Source organism: Bufo gargarizans, chromosome 8 (assembly GCF_014858855.1).
Source record: "Bufo gargarizans isolate SCDJY-AF-19 chromosome 8, ASM1485885v1, whole genome shotgun sequence".
Classification (NCBI taxonomy): Eukaryota; Metazoa; Chordata; class Amphibia; order Anura; family Bufonidae; genus Bufo; species Bufo gargarizans.
In genome coordinates, this window is record NC_058087.1 from 196,518,413 (window position 1) to 196,536,976 (window position 18,564).

At 47.4% G+C, this 18,564-nt stretch overlaps 1 protein-coding gene across 1 annotated transcript; it reads right to left on the reverse strand.

Moving 5' to 3' along the window:
• Positions 1 to 6,195: 6,195 nt before the first annotated feature.
• On the reverse strand, positions 6,196 to 9,595 carry LOC122945674 (nucleoside diphosphate kinase A1). The gene is made up of 5 exons (XM_044304816.1): positions 9,491 to 9,595; positions 9,120 to 9,249; positions 8,716 to 8,817; positions 8,011 to 8,123; positions 6,196 to 6,456 (listed from the first exon to the last, which is right to left on the reverse strand). The coding sequence occupies exons 2-5, from the start codon at positions 9,246 to 9,248 to the stop codon at positions 6,336 to 6,338; spliced, it is 465 nt and encodes a 154-aa protein (XP_044160751.1). The 5' UTR covers position 9,249; positions 9,491 to 9,595; the 3' UTR covers positions 6,196 to 6,335.
• Between the last annotated feature and the right edge of the window lie 8,969 nt (positions 9,596 to 18,564).

Here is an 18,564-nt window from a genome sequence, read left to right on the forward strand (position 1 = left end):
TTATTTTCCTTCAGTTCTTTGGTTCCTGCAGGAAGGTTTCCAGAAGCATTTGAGGCCTATTTTTGTTTTTTCATATATTACTAACTCATCACCAGTATTCTAACCCTTTAATTATGGGAACCTGGTCACGTGACCTCAAGTCTGCCCATCAGCTTAGAGCTTGCCTTAATGTGTATAGAGAAACTCTGTCTCTCCCCATGCGGCTGACTACCTTTGAACTACACGATGACATCATCACCTGTCAAATCCTTCCTGTAGCTCTCAGGGCCCTCCCTCTGCACAGATATAAATGTTTCCACTACCTAAAGGACCAGACGGGCAGAAACATAGTATATAGCTGGAGCTATACCTCCTGACTCGCACTGCCTGCCTGTACCATCTGTGTGCTGACTCTCCAGTGTACTTCTATGGGATGTAGTTTCTCACTGGTCTCCCTGCCTTCTGCATGTAAGAGCTGAAAGGGAAGAGGGAGATAACAGGGCAGGCTTAATCTGCATCACACAGGAGAACATGGAGACCCTGCAGTGTGAGGGGACAGCAGTTTTGTCACTCATTTGGCATGGCTGCCATTACACAGGATTCAGGGCAGTGTAGTTTGGTGAGACTCTGCCCACCAGGCATGATTGGAAAAGTAGGATTAATTAGGAAAACTGTATCAGAGGGGAAGGAGAAGGAATCAACATGGCGGACAACCAAGAAATTACACATCAAATAAAACAAGTACAAAGTGGTCCCTCAAGTTCCAGGATGACCATTGTAACTTGGAGTATATAACTCTATGGAAAAAAATACAAAATACATTAATAAAGTATATTACAAAAACTTTTATTATGATATTAGGGACATTTTAGCAAAAATGTATTCAAAAGTTTAGTTACTCTTCTTGAGATTAATGTCTCCACCTTTTCTGCCACTGGACAAAATTAATATGGAGAATTTCTAGAGCTACATCTTGTAGCCATAACCACAGCAAGAAGAGTCGTGAGCTCCAAGCTTAAAGGCTACGTGCACCTTTGGGGGCTTTTTTTAATTAGTGAATTTGTACTCATTATGAGCTAAATATAATTTTTTCAATTGGTTTTTATTGAGAATATGGAGCCCTCTTCTCTGTACAGGGCTGAGATGCTCTGGATTTTCTCTCTTCTCGGTCAGTTGGGGAGCTGACGGGCTCCTTATCTCTGACATTATAAACACTCATTATCTTACTGATAAGAATGTGGCTTAAATAAGTGCTTATAACCTCTTAGTAATTTAGAGATAAGAGTTATTAGATGACCACCATGAAAAAGTGAAAGTAGGATCCCCACAGCTATAGAGTTAATCCTTTGTGACAGAACAGCTTAATATTTTTAATAAAGACCAAATAAAAAAAATATTTTTAGTCTCAAATGAGTAAAATGCAATCATAAAAGAAATTGTTCCCAAAGGTGCCCATAGCCTTTAATCTAAGGAAGCTTACCTTCTGCCGGACTGGTTCTGAGCAGCCTGCAGGGTTCTCTCCCTTCTCCTATAAAGGAGGAGATTGTTCTTTCTGTGCTTTTTGCGGAGACATCTCTGCATCTACAAGATGGACTGAAGAGACTATTCGTTAAGGCCGAATGCACACGGCCGTTGTTCACGGCCATGAGCGGTCCGTGGAACCGCGGCCTGGATTCCTGCTGAGTGCAGGAGCGCACGGCGTCATGGGTTGCTATGACGCCGTGCGCTCCCTGCTGCCGCCACAGTACAGTAATACACTGGTATGATCTATTACCTCCACAGAGACAGACTCCCAGTGTGTTTTGCTGCTGTAGGATGTGGGGTGGCAGATCTCCAGCTTTCCCACTCAGCAATGACAGCATACACACTGTAACATAGTGCTGTGCACAACTATCTGCAGGCATAACTTTACAGACACAGGTAAATGCCACTTGCCACCAGCAGAGGGCAGTGCAGCTCCACCGGTCACCACACATTTATCACACAGCAGAGTGCAGGCTGCATTATCTGATACTTCCAGAAATATAAGGGGCTGTCATTTATTGCTGCAAACTGGTCACTGCATCCGACAGACTGTCCGATGTAAAAGTACAGGAACACCCGGCAAAATCTTCCTGTGTGTGTCTGGGATTTATTGAAGGTTATGAGCAGTTAATCTTCAGATGCCATTATACAGTTTACCCATAGCATAAATCTCCATGTGGAGACACTGCAGCCATACATTACTTATCCTGTACTGATCCTGAGTTACATCCTGTATTATACTCCAGAGCTGCACTCACTATTCTGCTGGAGCAGTCACTGTGTACATACATTACTTATCCTGTACTGATCCTGAGTTACATCCTGTATTATACTCCAGAGCTGCACTCACTATTCTGCTGGTGCAGTCACTGTGTACATACATTACTTATCCTGTACTGATCCTGAGTTACATCCTGTATTATACTCCAGAGCTGCACTCACTGTTCTGCCGGTGCAGTCACTGTGTACATACATTACTTATCCTGTACTGATCCTGAGCTACATCCTGTATTATACTCCAGAGCTGCACTCGCTATTCTGCTGGTGCAGTCACTGTGTACATACATTACTTATCCTGTACTGATCCTGAGTTACATCCTGTATTATACTCCAGAGCTGCACTCACTATTCTGCTGGTGCAGTCACTGTGTACATACATTACTTATCCTGTACTGATCCTGAGTTACATCCTGTATTATCCTCTGGAGCTGCACTCACTATTCTGCTGGTGCAGTCACTGTGTACATACATTACTTATCCTGTACTGATCCTGAGTTACATCCTGTATTATACTCCAGAGCTGCACTCACTATTCTGCTGGTGCAGTCACTGTGTACATACATTACTTATCATGTACTGATCCTGAGTTACATCCTGTATTATACTCCAGAGCTGCACTCACTATTCTGCTGGTGCAGTCACTGTGTACATACATTACTTATCCTGTACTGATCCTGAGTTACATCCTGTATTATCCTCTGGAGCTGCACTCACTATTCTGCTGGTGCAGTCACTGTGTACATACATTACTTATCCTGTACTGATCCTGAGTTACATCCTGTATTATACTCCAGAGCTGTACTCACTATTCTGCTGGTGCAGTCACTGTACATACATTACTTATCCTGTACTGATCCTGAGTTACATCCTGTATTATACTCTAGAGCTGCACTCACTATTCTGCTGGTGCAGTCACTGTGTACATACATTACTTATCCTGTACTGATCCTGAGTTACATCCTGTATTATACTCCAGAGCTGCACTCACTATTCTGCTGGTGCAGTCACTGTGTACATACATTACTTATCCTGTACTGATCCTGAGCTACATCCTGTATTATACTCCAGAGCAGCACTCACTATTCTGCTGGTGCAGTCACTGTGTACATACATTACTTATCCTGTACTGATCCTGAGTTACATCCTGTATTATACTCCAGAGCTGCACTCACTATTCTGCTGGTGCAGTCACTGTGTACATACATTACTTATCCTGTACTGATCCTGAGTTACATCCTGTATTATACTCCAGAGCTGCACTCACTGTTCTGCTGGTGCAGTCACCGTGTACACACATTACTTATCCTGTACTGACCCCGAGTTACATCCTGTATTATACTCCAGAGCTGCACTCACTGTTCTGCTGGTGCAGTCACCGTGTACACACATTACTTATCCTGTACTGACCCCGAGTTACATCCTGTATTATACTCCAGAGCTGCACTCACTATTCTGCTGGTACTGTCTATACAGGACATTATTTACTGCTAAGCATTCTTCTAGTGGCTTTCGGAAACAGTCAGCAATCTTCTTGACAGACTCCCCCTATCAGATTAGTGGAGCTCCTATGGTGCAGTCAGGTTTTCAGTATCCAGAGCCTGATGTAAGGAGAACACTTCCCAGCTCGGAGGCTGCAGAGTGCAGCTCTGGAGGAACAACCTGCTTTGGCAGTAGAGTATTTCTGTGGGAAGATCCTGAAACTTGTAGCTTCCCCATTAGCAGCTGTGGGGGCCCTGTATTACATAATGAGGGTTGTAGTTCATCTAGAGCCACGGTCTGTAACACTTCACTCTCTAGCTGTCACTACAACCTCCTGCCGCCCCGATAGCCTGTGGCTACTGAGGGATGCTGGGAGTTGTAGTTTTGCAACAGCAAACAGAAAAGATACAGGACGTCACACAGCACAGGGTGTGTAGACTTCTGAAAAGTTTTTTTTCATTGCTTGAATGCTAAGATAGTAATATATATAGTCAATAGTATTAAACAGAAACCAATGTCTTGTGTACACAGATCCCATGGGTCTCCATGGTAACAGACTACAAACTAACCCGGTGTAGTCTGATGCCGCAGCCCATTGTTTGGATCCATGGTCTGAGTTGCCAGCTCCCCTCCCCCGCACAGCGTGTACACTGTACATTGCTCAGCAGAGGGCAGCACTGAGTGGTCACTGTGCCGAGATCTGCAGTGAGTGGAGTAGTCCGCCTGGGATGATGAGGGAGTAGTCAGAGCACAGGAATGTATGCTGTGTGTTTTTGGTGGGGGGTCAGGATTATGGGGCTACAGATTTAATAAAATCGGATTAGACCGCCGATATTAATTACCGCAGTGATGAGGATTAACAGGAGAAAACCACTCATTACTTTTAGTGAAAGGACATTTTGGGGTTTATAGGGTTAATCCCGATACCTCGTCGTTCTCCTACAATGGAGTCCTCACCCGTCTTCTCACAGACCCTGAACCATGTGGCCACATCCTCCTCTGCTGCACGTGTCAGTCTTCACTGTGCATTCGACATTCAATTCACGATCTCCCCCCCCCCCATAGTCTTCCTCGATGACTATATGGGAATGTGCTGCAGGACACCAAGTGAGTGACAGTCTGCAGCTGTCAGTGCAAATGCCAAAGCCGAGAGCAGCTGAGTCAACCGCCTGCCCCACCCAATGTGCATACCGCAAGAAGAATCTGCCGTGACTACACCCCGCAGCGTCTGTCTCTGCACCAAGATGGCCGCACACCCTCACCAGGTGCTAGCCTGAGTCCATACACTGACGGGGAACACAGCGAACGACTCCTTGTGCGCCATGTACAGCCTGCATTATACTCCAGAGCTGCCCTCACGGTGAGGCCGGCAGAGCTCATCTTCCATCACGACCTGCATCCTGAGGTGTCATCTGTAGATTTAGCGCCCCACGCACGCGGCCGTTGTTTTGGTCCGCAGTTTTTTTTCAGCTCGGATGCGGACCCACTCACTTCAATGGGGCCGCAAGAGATGCGGCCAGAACTCCGTGTGCCGTCCGCATCCGTTGTTAGGTAGCTCTGCAAAAAAATAACGTCCTATTCATGGCGGTTTTGCAGACAAGAGTAGGCATTTCTACAATGGGCCGCCCATGTGCCTTCAACGATTTACGGAACGGGCGGCCCATTGTAGAAATGCCTACTCTTGTCTGCAAAACCGCCATGAATAGGACGTTATTTTTTGCAGATCTACGGTTTGCGGACTGCAAAAAACGGAATGGGCATGAGGCCCAACTCTGCAGTCAGCTGCTCTATGAACATAAGAGCCCAGCTACGTGGGGGGCTGTCCACAAGCTTTCTGCATCCAAAAACAAATAGAATAGCGAGTGCAGCTCTGGAGCATAGTGTATAGAAGTGGACAAACCTTTTAAGATGCTTGAGACCAGGGTGCAGACCCGGCCTCGTCAGTCACACAGTGGTAAGCACCAGCACTCCACCCCTACCAGGCAGGCGTACGGTAACACATCAGGACTATCTGCACTTCACTACAGGGATAGCCGAGAGTCCGGAAACCACAAGCCTTCCCCTCTTCCAGCGCGTCGCTGTCCGGTCAGATACGGGCACGTGCTCCGCGGCCGCAGTGAGGCAGCTCTGTCTTGCACTACTCACCAGGACCAGGTTTGATAACATGTGCCTCATACCTCAGTGAGGTCCGTTTCTGGTCGCCTTACTTTATAATCCTGTACATGCCCTCAAGGACACCTGAGCCCAGCTTACGAGGCTGGTGCCAACCAGCTGGATGTTCAGGTGTACTGCCCCTCTAAGTGGGCTTCTCTTAGCTCCAGCATGTTGTGCTCCTCTGATGGGGAGCTCTCGGGTGTCTCCCACCCCCCACCCGCTGAAGAGCAGGGGCATCACCTTCATAGCCCCTCATCTACTACAAACCAGAGGATCAGATTGTGCAAACCAGGTCACAGGTTTATTAACAGTGGCAGATTGGTCCCAGCCGGTCGCACAGATGCAGACTGGAGGTTGTAATACTTTTAGTGCGGACAAGTAACGGAACACAATGTGGCGGCGAGCGGGGGAGGGGGCGCTCAGTTCTCGTACACCCATGAGTAGGCACAGCTCTGGTAGTCGGTCAGCTCCTCCGGCTTGAACCACAAGGCAATTTCCTTCTTGGCACTCTCCACAGAGTCGCTGCCGTGGATGATATTCCTGCGGGGAGGAGAGAAGAGTCAGTGATGGAGTCCTGGAGGGGGGGGGGGGGGGGGGGGGGTAGCACCTAGTCAGGTCCATGAAGGAGCACCGACCGCAGCCCAACCTTCACATCACAGGGTAAGCAGAGTCAAGGACCACGTGTAACCCCCGCAGGATGAACGCGGGAGGCACGCCATGGCCAGGAAACTGCATTACGTAATCTTTAATCGAGGATCTGCTCAGCAGGATTGACATATGACAGAAGGTTAATCCACGCTGCGGTCCTGCAGATTACCAGGCTCTGCTGCCGCTACGCGACCTCTGACCTGGAGGATTATTCTGACCCCAGGAAAGCACTGCAACATCAGGTGACCCCGAGCCAGGCTTAAAGGAAACGTCTCCCTTACATTATGGAACTGCACTGCGAGAGACCACATCCATCACGGCCCGAGGCGTCAGCAGAATGCAGGGGATGTCCGCTACCGCAGCGTTTAAAGGGGTGGTCTGCAGTTCGGGTTAAGTTCCAGGAGCACCTGGATCAGGGACACCAATCCCAATATGGAGAAATCCAGCGCCAATAAAAAAATCTATTTGTGCAAAAAGAAAAAATGCTATACACAGACTTCTACATGTCTCAGGTCAATGCACGACCCAAAACGCGTAGATGCCGTCTGTGCATAGCTTTCTTTCTGCATAAACGGACTACGATAGCTGGATTTCTCCATATTTGTGTCAGTCATAGGCGGTGAGGGCACCCAATACCCACCTCCGAGTGATAAGATTGCTCAGTCTATCACCACAATAATCCCTACCTGCACCCCCCATATTATCTGGTACCAAGGTGGAACTATCTCTAACTCCCCCTTCCAGAGCACGACCAACCCAGTCCTGTACATGGTCCATCACTAGGAAATAACGGCTAAATAAGGTGGCTCAATGGCCAATTCCAGAGGGCAACTGACCCCCAACATCCCCTCTGACAGACCAAACCAGAACATATGACGAAGTAAATCAACCGTGGAGGAGTGACAACCAGTACAAGGGTCACCCCAATTTCTATGACTCCACCTATGCCCCATTCACACGTCCGTAGTGCATTGCGGATCCGCAATACACCCAGCACCCCCATAGAACTCCCTATTCCTGTCAGCAATTGCAGACAATAGGACATGTTCCATTTTTTCCTGGAGCCACAGACCGGAAGATCAGCAGCACTCTCCGGAAATGCGGACACCACACTGTGCTGTCTGCATCCCGTCCCCATAGAGAATGAATGGGTCCACACAATTGTGGACATGTGGACCCAGTATAGGAAGAGGCTTCTGCATTATACAAGTTCAGAAGCTTCCTAATCTCTGGTTTAAAAGGCACTTTAAGGACTCCGCTAGCTGTCAGTGAACAGCAGCACTCAACCGATTGTTTCATTTAACTCCAGTCTAGACAATCCTTAAACAGAAGACTAAGGATCAAGTCATTGATAAAGTATCAGAAAGTTTGAGACCCCCTCATGACGATGGAGCAGAATTCACACGAGACCCTTAGAACCAGCAAAGAGTCACACTAGCCTCTCACCTGCCAACCTGGATACAGAAGTCCCCACGGATGGTGCCAGGTTTGGAGTCAGCGGGGTTGGTCTCGCCAAGCATCACACGGCCGGTCTTCACCACATTTAACCCTTCCCAAACCTGCAGGATGCAAACCAGGATTAAAATGTAGGTCCCATAGAGTTAGTTAGGCTCCCTCTCAACATGCCAATGTCACTGAAGGGAGAACAGTGACCCCCCCCCCCCCCCCCATCACACCGCAATATGCAAATACAGCTAGTGTCACATTTCTGGCCCGGCAGAGAATGCCAGGAATCAGCCGACAAACCACAGCGTGCAGCGCTTTCCGTCCGACCGATTCTCAGCATTTCTGCCAGAGCCAGATCACATCGTTAATGGGACTGGCAGGCATTTCGGTTGCACCCGGCAGTGCCGGATCGGGGAACTCTGGCAGGCCGTTCTGTCAAATATGCTGGAAATGTGAAACTAGCGTAAGGACAGTGACCACCTGCAGCCCCCAAGAGAACAGACCCGACACTGAGCTACAATATCCCCCTCCCCAATAGAACGTAAGTGCAGAGCTCCAGGCAGAACGGAGCAGCTGCAGAGAAACAGGCGGTAATAAGAGCCTTTCCCACCTCTTCCCCATGAACCCACCAGTAAAGGTCTAAGATGGATGTCACTATAGAGTCCTCAGCACTTAAACCACCCCCCCCCCCCCCCAGGTACTGACCATGGCAACCACAGGCCCCGAGTTCATGTAGTCCACCAGTCCACTGTAGAAGGGACGATCTTTAAGGTCAATGTAATGCTGCTGCAGATGCTCTTTGCTAGCCTGAAAGTAAGAAAAAGATTCAGATCAATCTTTATTATTCTGCCTCAGAGAAGACGAGTCCACAGGACGGGAGGAGAGAACAGTGGAGGGCGGAGTGCTGAGCCCCACAAGGGGTTAATGCAACTCAAGCACAGAAGTTCCTTCTGCAAACCAGGAAGCAGAGGCGGCATCTGCGGCACCCAGCAAGGTCAGAGGGACCAGAGGAGGGGGTTACAGCCAAGATCAAGGGCCAAAGGGGCCACAACACAGGTGACAAGGCAGCCAAACAGTTAAAGGGGAAGTCTATGGAGACTGGTAGTCACCTGCTGCATCTTCATGCCAACCAGGCGGAATCCTTTCTGCTCAAAGCGCTTGATGATGTCCCCGACAAGTCCTCGCTGCACGCCGTCCGGCTTCACGGCAATGAAAGTCTGTTCCTTGTTGGCAGCCATCCTTAAAGACACAGGAAAGAGCAGGTGAGCAGGAGGTGACACCTCAGGAAGAGCACAGGTAACAAAAGCAGACAGCAAAATACAACAAAAGGGAACCGCCCTGGAGGAGATAAAGAACTACAAGTCCCAGCAGTGAGACTCCAGCACCTCTAGTGCCGCCATCCGGGTCTTTACAGCACCACAGCAATAAAGGTCCCCCACACCCGGCACAGCCCCCACTCCGCCTCCCGCCCAGCACTCACGTATCACTTTCACCAGAGGAGATTGAAGACCAAAGAAGAAAGAGAACCCGGTCCGCTCGTTTTTTATACTCCCCATGACGTCACACGCTGCCCGGCTTCTCATTGGACGAAAAGTGGGCACTGTATGCGCTAGAGCTGGCCGGATGTTACAAGGAATCTGATTGGTCCGTTAGAAAGTGAAACTTTATTGGCTGCAATATTGAATTAGGCGCAGCTGGCTGTGACGCGGTGCATTGTGGATCCCCGGCCAGATACTATATAGTGTGTGGTTGCGGCTGCTTGGAGCTCAGTGCTGACCTGCGGGTGTCCGGCTGCTCTGCTGTGCGGGTGGGGAATATAATATAATATAATAAATATATTTAATTAATTAATTCAAAGGCAAAGCCTGGGTTTTTTCCTAGAGCTTTTCACTAACTGTATGGCCAAGGTCTTGTCTGTCGCTGTGGTGATATTCAGGTTCTCCAATGGTTTCCCCTAAAGCTGTAATGGCTAACCTCCAGCTGTGGTGAAAGTACGACTCCCAAAATGTACATTTCAGCTCCATACAAATGAATGGAGCATGCTGGGAGTCGTAGTTTCACCACAGCTGGAGTGCCGCAGCAGGTTAGCCATCACTGCCCTAAGGCCTCGTTCTTCACACAGCCATCGTGGAGACCTCCATAGATTATAGCCGTATTCCCACCTATGTCTGAAGGAGGGCCCCCTCCCCCTGCTGCATTCACTTCTGCGGGGGTCAACCTTCTGCAGCTGCTTCAGTAAATTCTATGTGCAGCCGCCCTCTGTTCTCCACCTGGCCGTGAAGCGCGTCATGTCCTCGGGGGTCCCCCATTCTGCGAATAGGCACATTATTAAATGCTTTTATTTTAAACCCTCCTATAGCGCAGACGTATTCTGCCGTGTTGTACAGACATTCTCATCACTGTCCCCGATGGAACAGTCTAACAATCTAAAGTCTCCATCAGCGTGTCTCTTGGAGTACGGGAGCATTTCCTGTGGAGTACCCCTTTATGCTGCCTTCCCATCACCGCTACTATTTCTGTTATCAGAGCAGCGGAACGTGGAGGGTTCAGCAAATAACTCAGCTATTTTTGACCAACTCAGTCATGGAAGCCTGTGGAATGCAAAAAGGGAGACGGTCGTGTGCATGAGGCCTTAACCTCTTCAGGACATAGGGCGTACACAGGGTGTACCTGTACGTCCTATGTATTTCCGATCACCGCCGCGCAGGCACCCGGGGTTAATGCGCGGGGGGTCCCCTAACCCCCCTGTGTCGGCGATCGCCACAAACCGCAGGTCAATTCAGACCTGCGGTTTGCGGCTTTTTCATGTTGCGGCGGTGCCATCGGGTCCCCGCGGGGCTGTAGGGGGGACCCGATGGCATGGAAGGCAGCGCGATGCCTTCCTGTGACGAGCCTGTGAGATCCAGCCCCCTGGATCTCACAGGCCGGAAGCTGTATGAGTAATACACACAGTATTACTCATACAGCCAATGCATTCCAATACAGAAGTATTGGAATGCATTGTAATTTGTAAAGGATTAGACCCCCAAAAGTTGAAGTCCCAAAGTGGGACAAAAAATAAAGTGAAAAAAAGTTGAAAAAATAAAGTCCCCCCCCCCCCCAAAATTAAAAGTTTCAAGTAAAAATAAACAAAAATGTAATTTTCCCCAAATAAAGTTAAAAAAATTGGTAAAAAATAGGGAAAAAAAGTTGACATATTATGTATCACCACGTCGTATCGACCTGCTCTATAAAGATATCACATGACCTAACCTCTCAGATGAACACCGTAAAAAATAAAAACTGTGCTAAATAAACTATTTTTTTGTCACCTTACATCACAAAAAGTACAACAGCAAGCAATCAAAAAGGCGTATGCCCACCACAATAGTTCCAATCTAACCGTCACCTCATCCCGAAAAAAATGAGCCCCTACCTGAGACAATCGCCCAAAAAATAAAAAAACTATGGCTCAGAATATGGAGACACTAAAACATGATTTTTTTTGTTTTAAAAAAGCTGTTATTGTGTAAAACTTACATAAATAAATAAAATGTATATATATTAGGTATCGCCGCGTCCGTATCGACCGGCTCTACAAAAATATCACATGACCTGACCCCACAGGTGAATACCGTTAAAAAAAAAAAAACGTTGTAAAAAAAGCAATTTTTTGTCACCTTACATCACAAAAGTGTAATAGCAAGCAATCAAAAAGTCCTACCCTCCCCCCCAAAATAGTGCCAATCAAACCGTCATCTCATCCCGCAAAAATCATACCCTACCCAAGATAATCGCCCAAAAACTGAAAAAACGATGGCTCTCAGACTATGGGAAAACTAAAACATGATTTATTTTTGTTTAAAAAATGAAATCATTGTGTAAAACTTACATAAATAAATAAAAAAGTATATATATTATGTATCGCCGCGTCCGTGACAACCTGGTATATAAAAATACCACATGATCTAACCTGTCAGATGAATGTTGTAAATACCAAAAAATAAAAACGGTGCCAAAACAGCTATTTCTTGTTACCTTGCCTCACAGAAAGTGTAATATAGAGCAACCAAAAATCATATGTACCCTAAAATACTACCAACAAAACTTCCACCTTATCCCGAAGTTTCTAAAATAGGGTCACTTTTTGGGAGTTTCTACTCTAGGGGTGCATCAGGGGGGCTTCAAATGGGACATGGTGTCAAAAAACCAGTCCAGCAAAACCTGCCTTCCAAAAACCGTATGGCATTCCTTTCCTTCTGCGCCCTGTCGTGTGCCCGTACCGCAGTTTACGACCACATATGGGGTGTTTCTGTAAACTACAGAATCAGGGCCATAAATATTGAGTTTTGTTTGGCTGTTAACCCTTGCTTTGTTACTGGGAAAAAATTATTAAAATGGAAAAGTGAAATTTTGAACTTGTATCTCTATTTTCCATTAATTCTTGTGGAACACCTAAAGGGTTAACAAAGTTTGTAAAATCAGTTTTGAATACCTTGAGGGGTGAAGTTTCTAGAATGGGGTCATTTTTGGGTAGTTTCTATTATGTAAGCCTCACAAAGTGACTTCAGACCCGAACTGGTCCTTGAAAAGTGGGTTTTTGAAAATTTCAGAAAAATTTCAAGATTTGCTTCTAAACTTCTAAGTCTTGTAACCAGTGATGGCCAGTTCGCATTGTTCGCCTGCGAGTCCGGCGATGCACAGGTAAGCCCTTACCTGTGCCTGCGCGCGAGCCGGTCATCGGGCTGTTCTCAGGACTGCCTTCTCCCGATGACCGCATTTGATTTCAGACCGGCTCCCGGCACAGGTAAGGGCTTACCTGTGCATCGCCGGACTTGTGAGAAAAGATGGCAGCCCGCATGTGTTCACGGGCGAACAATGCAAACTGGCCATCACTGCTTGTAAAATCCCCAAAAGATAAAATGTCATTCCCAAAATGATCCAAACATGAAGTAGACGTATGGGGAATGTAAAGTAATAACTATGTTTGTAGGTATCACTATGTATTATAGAAGTAGAGAAATTGAAACTTGGAAATCTGCAAATTTTTCCAAATGTTTGGCAAATTTGGTATCTTTTTATAAATAAAAATGATTTTTTTTTACTCCATTTTACCAGTGTCATGAAGTACAATATGTGATGAGAAAACAGTCTCAGAACGGCCTGGGTAAGTCAAAGCGTTTTACAGGTATCACCACATAAAGTGACACTGGTCAGATTTGCAAAAAATGGCCTGGTCCTTAAAGGGATTCTGTCACCTCCCCTCAGCCAAAAAACGATTTAAAAGCAGCCATGCAGCACAGCTTACCTGGATTAGGCTGTGCTCTTTTATCTTGAAATCCGTCCAGCAGTTACTGCAAAAAACGACTTTGATCGATATCTAAATGCGTCCTGAAGGTGCCCAGAGGGGCGTTTTTTTCTTCCTAGTGAGCCCAGTACCGCCCCTCTTACAGTGCCCAGCCCGCCTTCCTTGTACTGTCTAACCGCCGCCTCCAGCCTGCCACAGCCTCTCCTCCCCCTCCCTCACGCCAAACGAAGTCTCGCACAGGCGCAGTACCCACTGAGGGCTGCGCCTGTGCGATCATCAGGAGACTGAGGGCGGCAGCTTCATCCTCGTCACTGGACATGCGCCGAGCCCAGTGACGTCCGATGCTCGCTCTTCCCTGCTGACTGAGGGAGGGGGAGGAGAGGCTGTGGCAGGCTGGGGGCGGCGGTTAGAAAGTACAAGGAAGGCGGGCTGGGCACTGAAAGAGGGGCGGTACTGGGCTCACTAGGAAGAAAAAAACGCCCCTCTGGGCACCTTCAGGACGCATTTAGATATCGATCAAAGTCGTTTTTTGCAGTAACTGCTGGACGGATTTCAAGATAAAAGAGCACAGCCTAATCCAGGTAAGCTGTGCTGCATGGCTGCTTTTAAATCGTTTTTTGGCTGAGGGGAGGTGACAGAATCCCTTTAAGGTGAAATAGGGCCGTGTCCTTAAGGAGTTAACCCCTTCACGCATTATGACGTAATTGTACGGCATAATATGTGAAGGGTTGTATGGAGCGGGCTGGCTCCATACATGGCGGGTGCCGGGTACACTGCACATCTCCCATCATTTAACTCCTGAGGTGCCACTGCCTCTGCCTTCCGATCGGAGCCCCCGCAGTGAAATCACGGGGCTCTGATTGGTTGTCATGGCAGCCTGGACGCTGCTGAAGCTCTCCAGGACCGCCATAGCAATCTCCATACTGAGCTGTGCAGGAGGCAGAGCTCATAATGGAGAGAGTAACAATCCTATTCACCCTTAGGCCTCTTTCACACGGGTGTTGCGGGAAAAGGTGCGGGTGCGTTGCGGGAACATGTACCGATTTTTCCGCGCGAGTGCAAAACATTGTAATGCGTTTTGCACGCGCGTGAGAAAAATCGGCATGTTTGGTACCCAAACCCGAACTTCTTCACAGAAGTTCAGGCTTGGGATCGGGGTTCTGTAGATTGTATTATTTTCCCTTATAACATGGTTATAAGGGAAAATAATAGCATTCTCAATACAGAACGCATAGTACAATAGGGCTGGAGGGGTTAAAAAAATATATAATAATTTAACTCACCTTAATCCACTTGATCGCGCAGCCGCCATCTCCTTCTGTCTTCATCTTAGCTGTGTGCAGTAACAGGACCTGTGGTGACGTCACTCCGTTCATCACATGGTCTGTCACATGATCTTTTACCATGGTGATTTGACCATGTGATGAGCGCAGTGACGTCACCACAGGTCCTTTTCCTGTGCACAGCAAAGATGAAGACAGAAGAGATGCGGTCTGCACGATCAAGTGGATTAAGGTAAGTTAAATTTTTATTTTTTTAACCCCTCCAGCGCTATTGTACTATGCATTCTGTATTCAGAATGCTATTATTTTCCCTTATAACCAGGTTATAAGGGAAAATAATAATGATCGGGTCCCCATCCTAGCAACTGTGCGTGAAAATCGCACCGCATCCGCACTTGCTTGCGATTTTCACGCAGCCCCATTCACTTCTATGGGGCCTGCGTTGCGTGGAAAACGCACAATATAGAGCATGCTGCGATTTTCACGCAACGCATAAGTGATGCGTGAAAATCACCGCTCGTGTGAACAGCCCCATAGAAATGAATGGGTCGGGATTCAGTGCGGGTGCAATACGTTCACATCACGCATTGCACCCGCATGGAAAACTCGCCCGTGTGAAAGAGGCCTAATGGAGATTTACTAGGGTGAATAGGAAAGGAGATCAAAAGATCCCATGTACTAGCACCCCATGGGGCCTAATAGTTCTAAAAAAAAACAAATAAAAAAAACAATATATTAAAAGTTTAAATCACCCCCTTTCCCAATTTTACATATAAAAACATATATAAAATAAACATATTCGGTATCGCCATGTCTGAACAATTATGAAAAAAAAAATCTTGTGCAGCTTTTATTTTTAAAAAAGTAGTAAAAAGAAAAACCTATACAAGTTTGGTACCTCTGCATTCGTATTGAGTTGCAGAATAAGGACGTCGGGTCATTTTTAGCGCATGGTCAACGCTGTGATGTCAAAAAACCCAAATCCTTGGCGGAATTCTGTTTCTTTTTTTTCAATTTTGCCGCACAAAGATTTTCTTTCCCGTTTTCCAATACGAGACATGGTAAATGAAATGGTGGCATTAAAATAATGCATCGTGTCCCGCAAAAATAATGTGAACGGAAAACTAAAAGAGTTATGGTTATTGGAGCGTGGGGAGGAGAAAATCCCAAATGCAAAAATAGGCCTTGACTCCAAAAGGTTAAAGGGGTTTCCTGAGACTTTTAGGGCTCATGCACATGAACGTATTTTTTTTCGATTCCGTCCCGTTTTTTTTTTTGCAGAGCCATTTATTTCAATGGGTCCGCAAAAAAACGAAGTTACTCCATGTGCATTCTGTTTCCGTATGTCTGTTCCGCAAAAGAATAGAACATGTCCATGTCCGCATATTGTCCACGTTACGGACAAGGACAGTACTGTTCTATTAGGGGCAGCTATTCCATTCCGCAAACTATGGAATGCACGCAGACATCACCCATATTTTTTGCTGATCCGTGTTTTGCGGACTGCATGAGCCCTGTGGGGATTCGCTCTGGTAGACAGGACAAGCGGGTGCAGTATAGAGGCAAAGACGCGTTTGTAGCTCAGAAACTGCAGTGTTTATTCCCACTAGTTGCAGGTTCACAGTATGACGGCCCATTTTCAGTATTGCTGTTAGTTCACACCCAAAACAGTTCATACAGAAAACCATTCTCCTTTGATCCTGGGTGTTTAATCCACACCCGGCTGAATGCTCACCTGCAGGCTTTAGGCGGCCTGCTCACCGACACACAGACCTCAGATCTCAGCAAAGTTTCACATAGCTCCAGTGTCAGAGAGGAGTAATCCACCCACCTGACACTGCTGGCTGTTTTTTATAGGCCTGTCAAAACCCGGCCTGGACCGTGGGGAGTAGTCACCCACCCAGCACTTTGACTACTCCCAGTAAGAGCCGTCCCGGATCAGCTATTACAGCCATACTAGATAGCAAGGTGTCACACAGCAACTGCTGCTGACACATGAAAACCGGCTCTTACTCCACCGAGGCCAGGAACCTCGGTGACACGTACCTATCATCCACGATGATTCCTTGTACCTTCTTACAGCCCTTATTACACTGATGGTCCTCCTGGTCACCAATGAGACGACGCTTAGTTTACTTGCTGGGATTACTGAGCATGTTCGGAGGATGCTAGCGCACGCTGTATGATGATGTCATAGGAGCCATTGTAGGGTCATGAATCCCGATGCAGGCCGACCTGACCTTATTCATGCTATGACCATAGTTTGAGCTCCGTTCACCCACAGAGGAAGGCGTTTTAGTATTAGAATGATTATAATGGAGGATCCGGTCACTTTTATCACATGATGGTTTTAGGGAAATGAATCAGGTGTTGGTTACATCCGCAACTGGAGGATTCATTAAGAGTGATGATGTCACTGTCGTTGCACATGTGTTTTATATGCCTCACAGAGAGGGTTATTCTCTGGCCTGTTAGAAAGGTAGGTGATGTTATCTGTAGTGAATGTGTCTGTATTTGTAACCAACATCTTATGTATGGACAGGGAGTCAGTTTCTCTATGTATTCCTATGGAATTCTCAATGTCAGTCTCATAGGAGAATGAATAGGGAAGTAAGTGACTTCCTGTTCTGTGTCAGTTGGAGATCAGAGAGTTGGTCACGTGACACAGCTGAGGATCAGAAGGGAGGTTATAACTCACAAATACAGTCATTGGTGAGAACATTACCTTCAGTACAGCTTTCTGTATTTTTCAGACTATAAGACACACCTAGGATTTGGAGGAGGAAAATAAGAAAAGAAAATTCCCATCAGACCCCAAAGTCAGACCCCCATTCTTCATCAGACCTCAGATCAGACCCTCATCAAACCCTCAGTCCTCATTAGACCCCCATTCTTCATCAGATCTCAGATCAGGCTCCAAAATCAGATCTCAAAACTCCATCAGCCCCAGTCAGACCCCTTAACCTCTATCTACCTCAGAACAGAAACCCCCCCAGCCTCCATTAGCCTCAGATCAGCCTCCCATCAGACCCCCAGCCTCCATTAGCCTCAGATCAGACACCCCAGTCTCCATTAGTCTCAAATCAGCCTCCCATAAGACCCCCAGCCTCCATTAGCCTCAGATCAGACAGCCCAGTCTCCATTAGCCTCAGATCAGCATCCCATCAGACCCCCAGCCTCCATTAGCCTCAGATCAGCATCCCATCAGAGCCCCAGCCTCCATTAGCCTCAGATCAGACACCCCAGTCTCCATTAGTCTCAGATCAGCCTCCCATCAGAGCCCCAGCCTCCATTAGCCTCAGATCAGACACCCCAGTCTCCATTAGCCTCAGATCAGCCCCCATCAGACCCCCAGCCTCCATTAGCCTCAGATCAGACACCCCAGTCTCCATTAGTCTCAAATCAGCCTCCCATAAGACCCCCAGCCTCCATTAGCCTCAGATCAGACACCCCAGTCTCCATTAGTCTCAAATCAGCCTCCCATCAGACACCCCAGTCTCCATTAGCCTCAGATCAGACACCCCAGTCTCCATTAGCCTCAGATCAGCATCCCATCAGACCCCCAGCCTCCATTAGCCTCAGATCAGACACCCCAGTCTCCATTAACCTCAGATCAGCCCCCATCAGACCCCCAGCCTCCATTAGCCTCAGATCAGACACCCCAGTCTCCATTAGTCTCAAATCAGCCTCCCATCAGACCCCCAGCCTCCATTAGCCTCAGATCAGACACCCCAGTCTCCATTAGTCTCAAATCAGCCTCCCATCAGACACCCCAGCCTCCATTAGCCTTAGATAAGCCCCCTAGTCCCCATCAGACTCAGACCAGCTCACATCAGACCCAATCAGCCTCAGATCAGTCCCACCAGCCCCCATCAGCCTCAGATCAGACACCCAATCAGACCCTATCAGCCTCAGATCAGATGTCTTTTTCCGGGTCCCGCTGTGTACTGTGACCTGACGGCGCACAGGTGCCTATGTGCATTA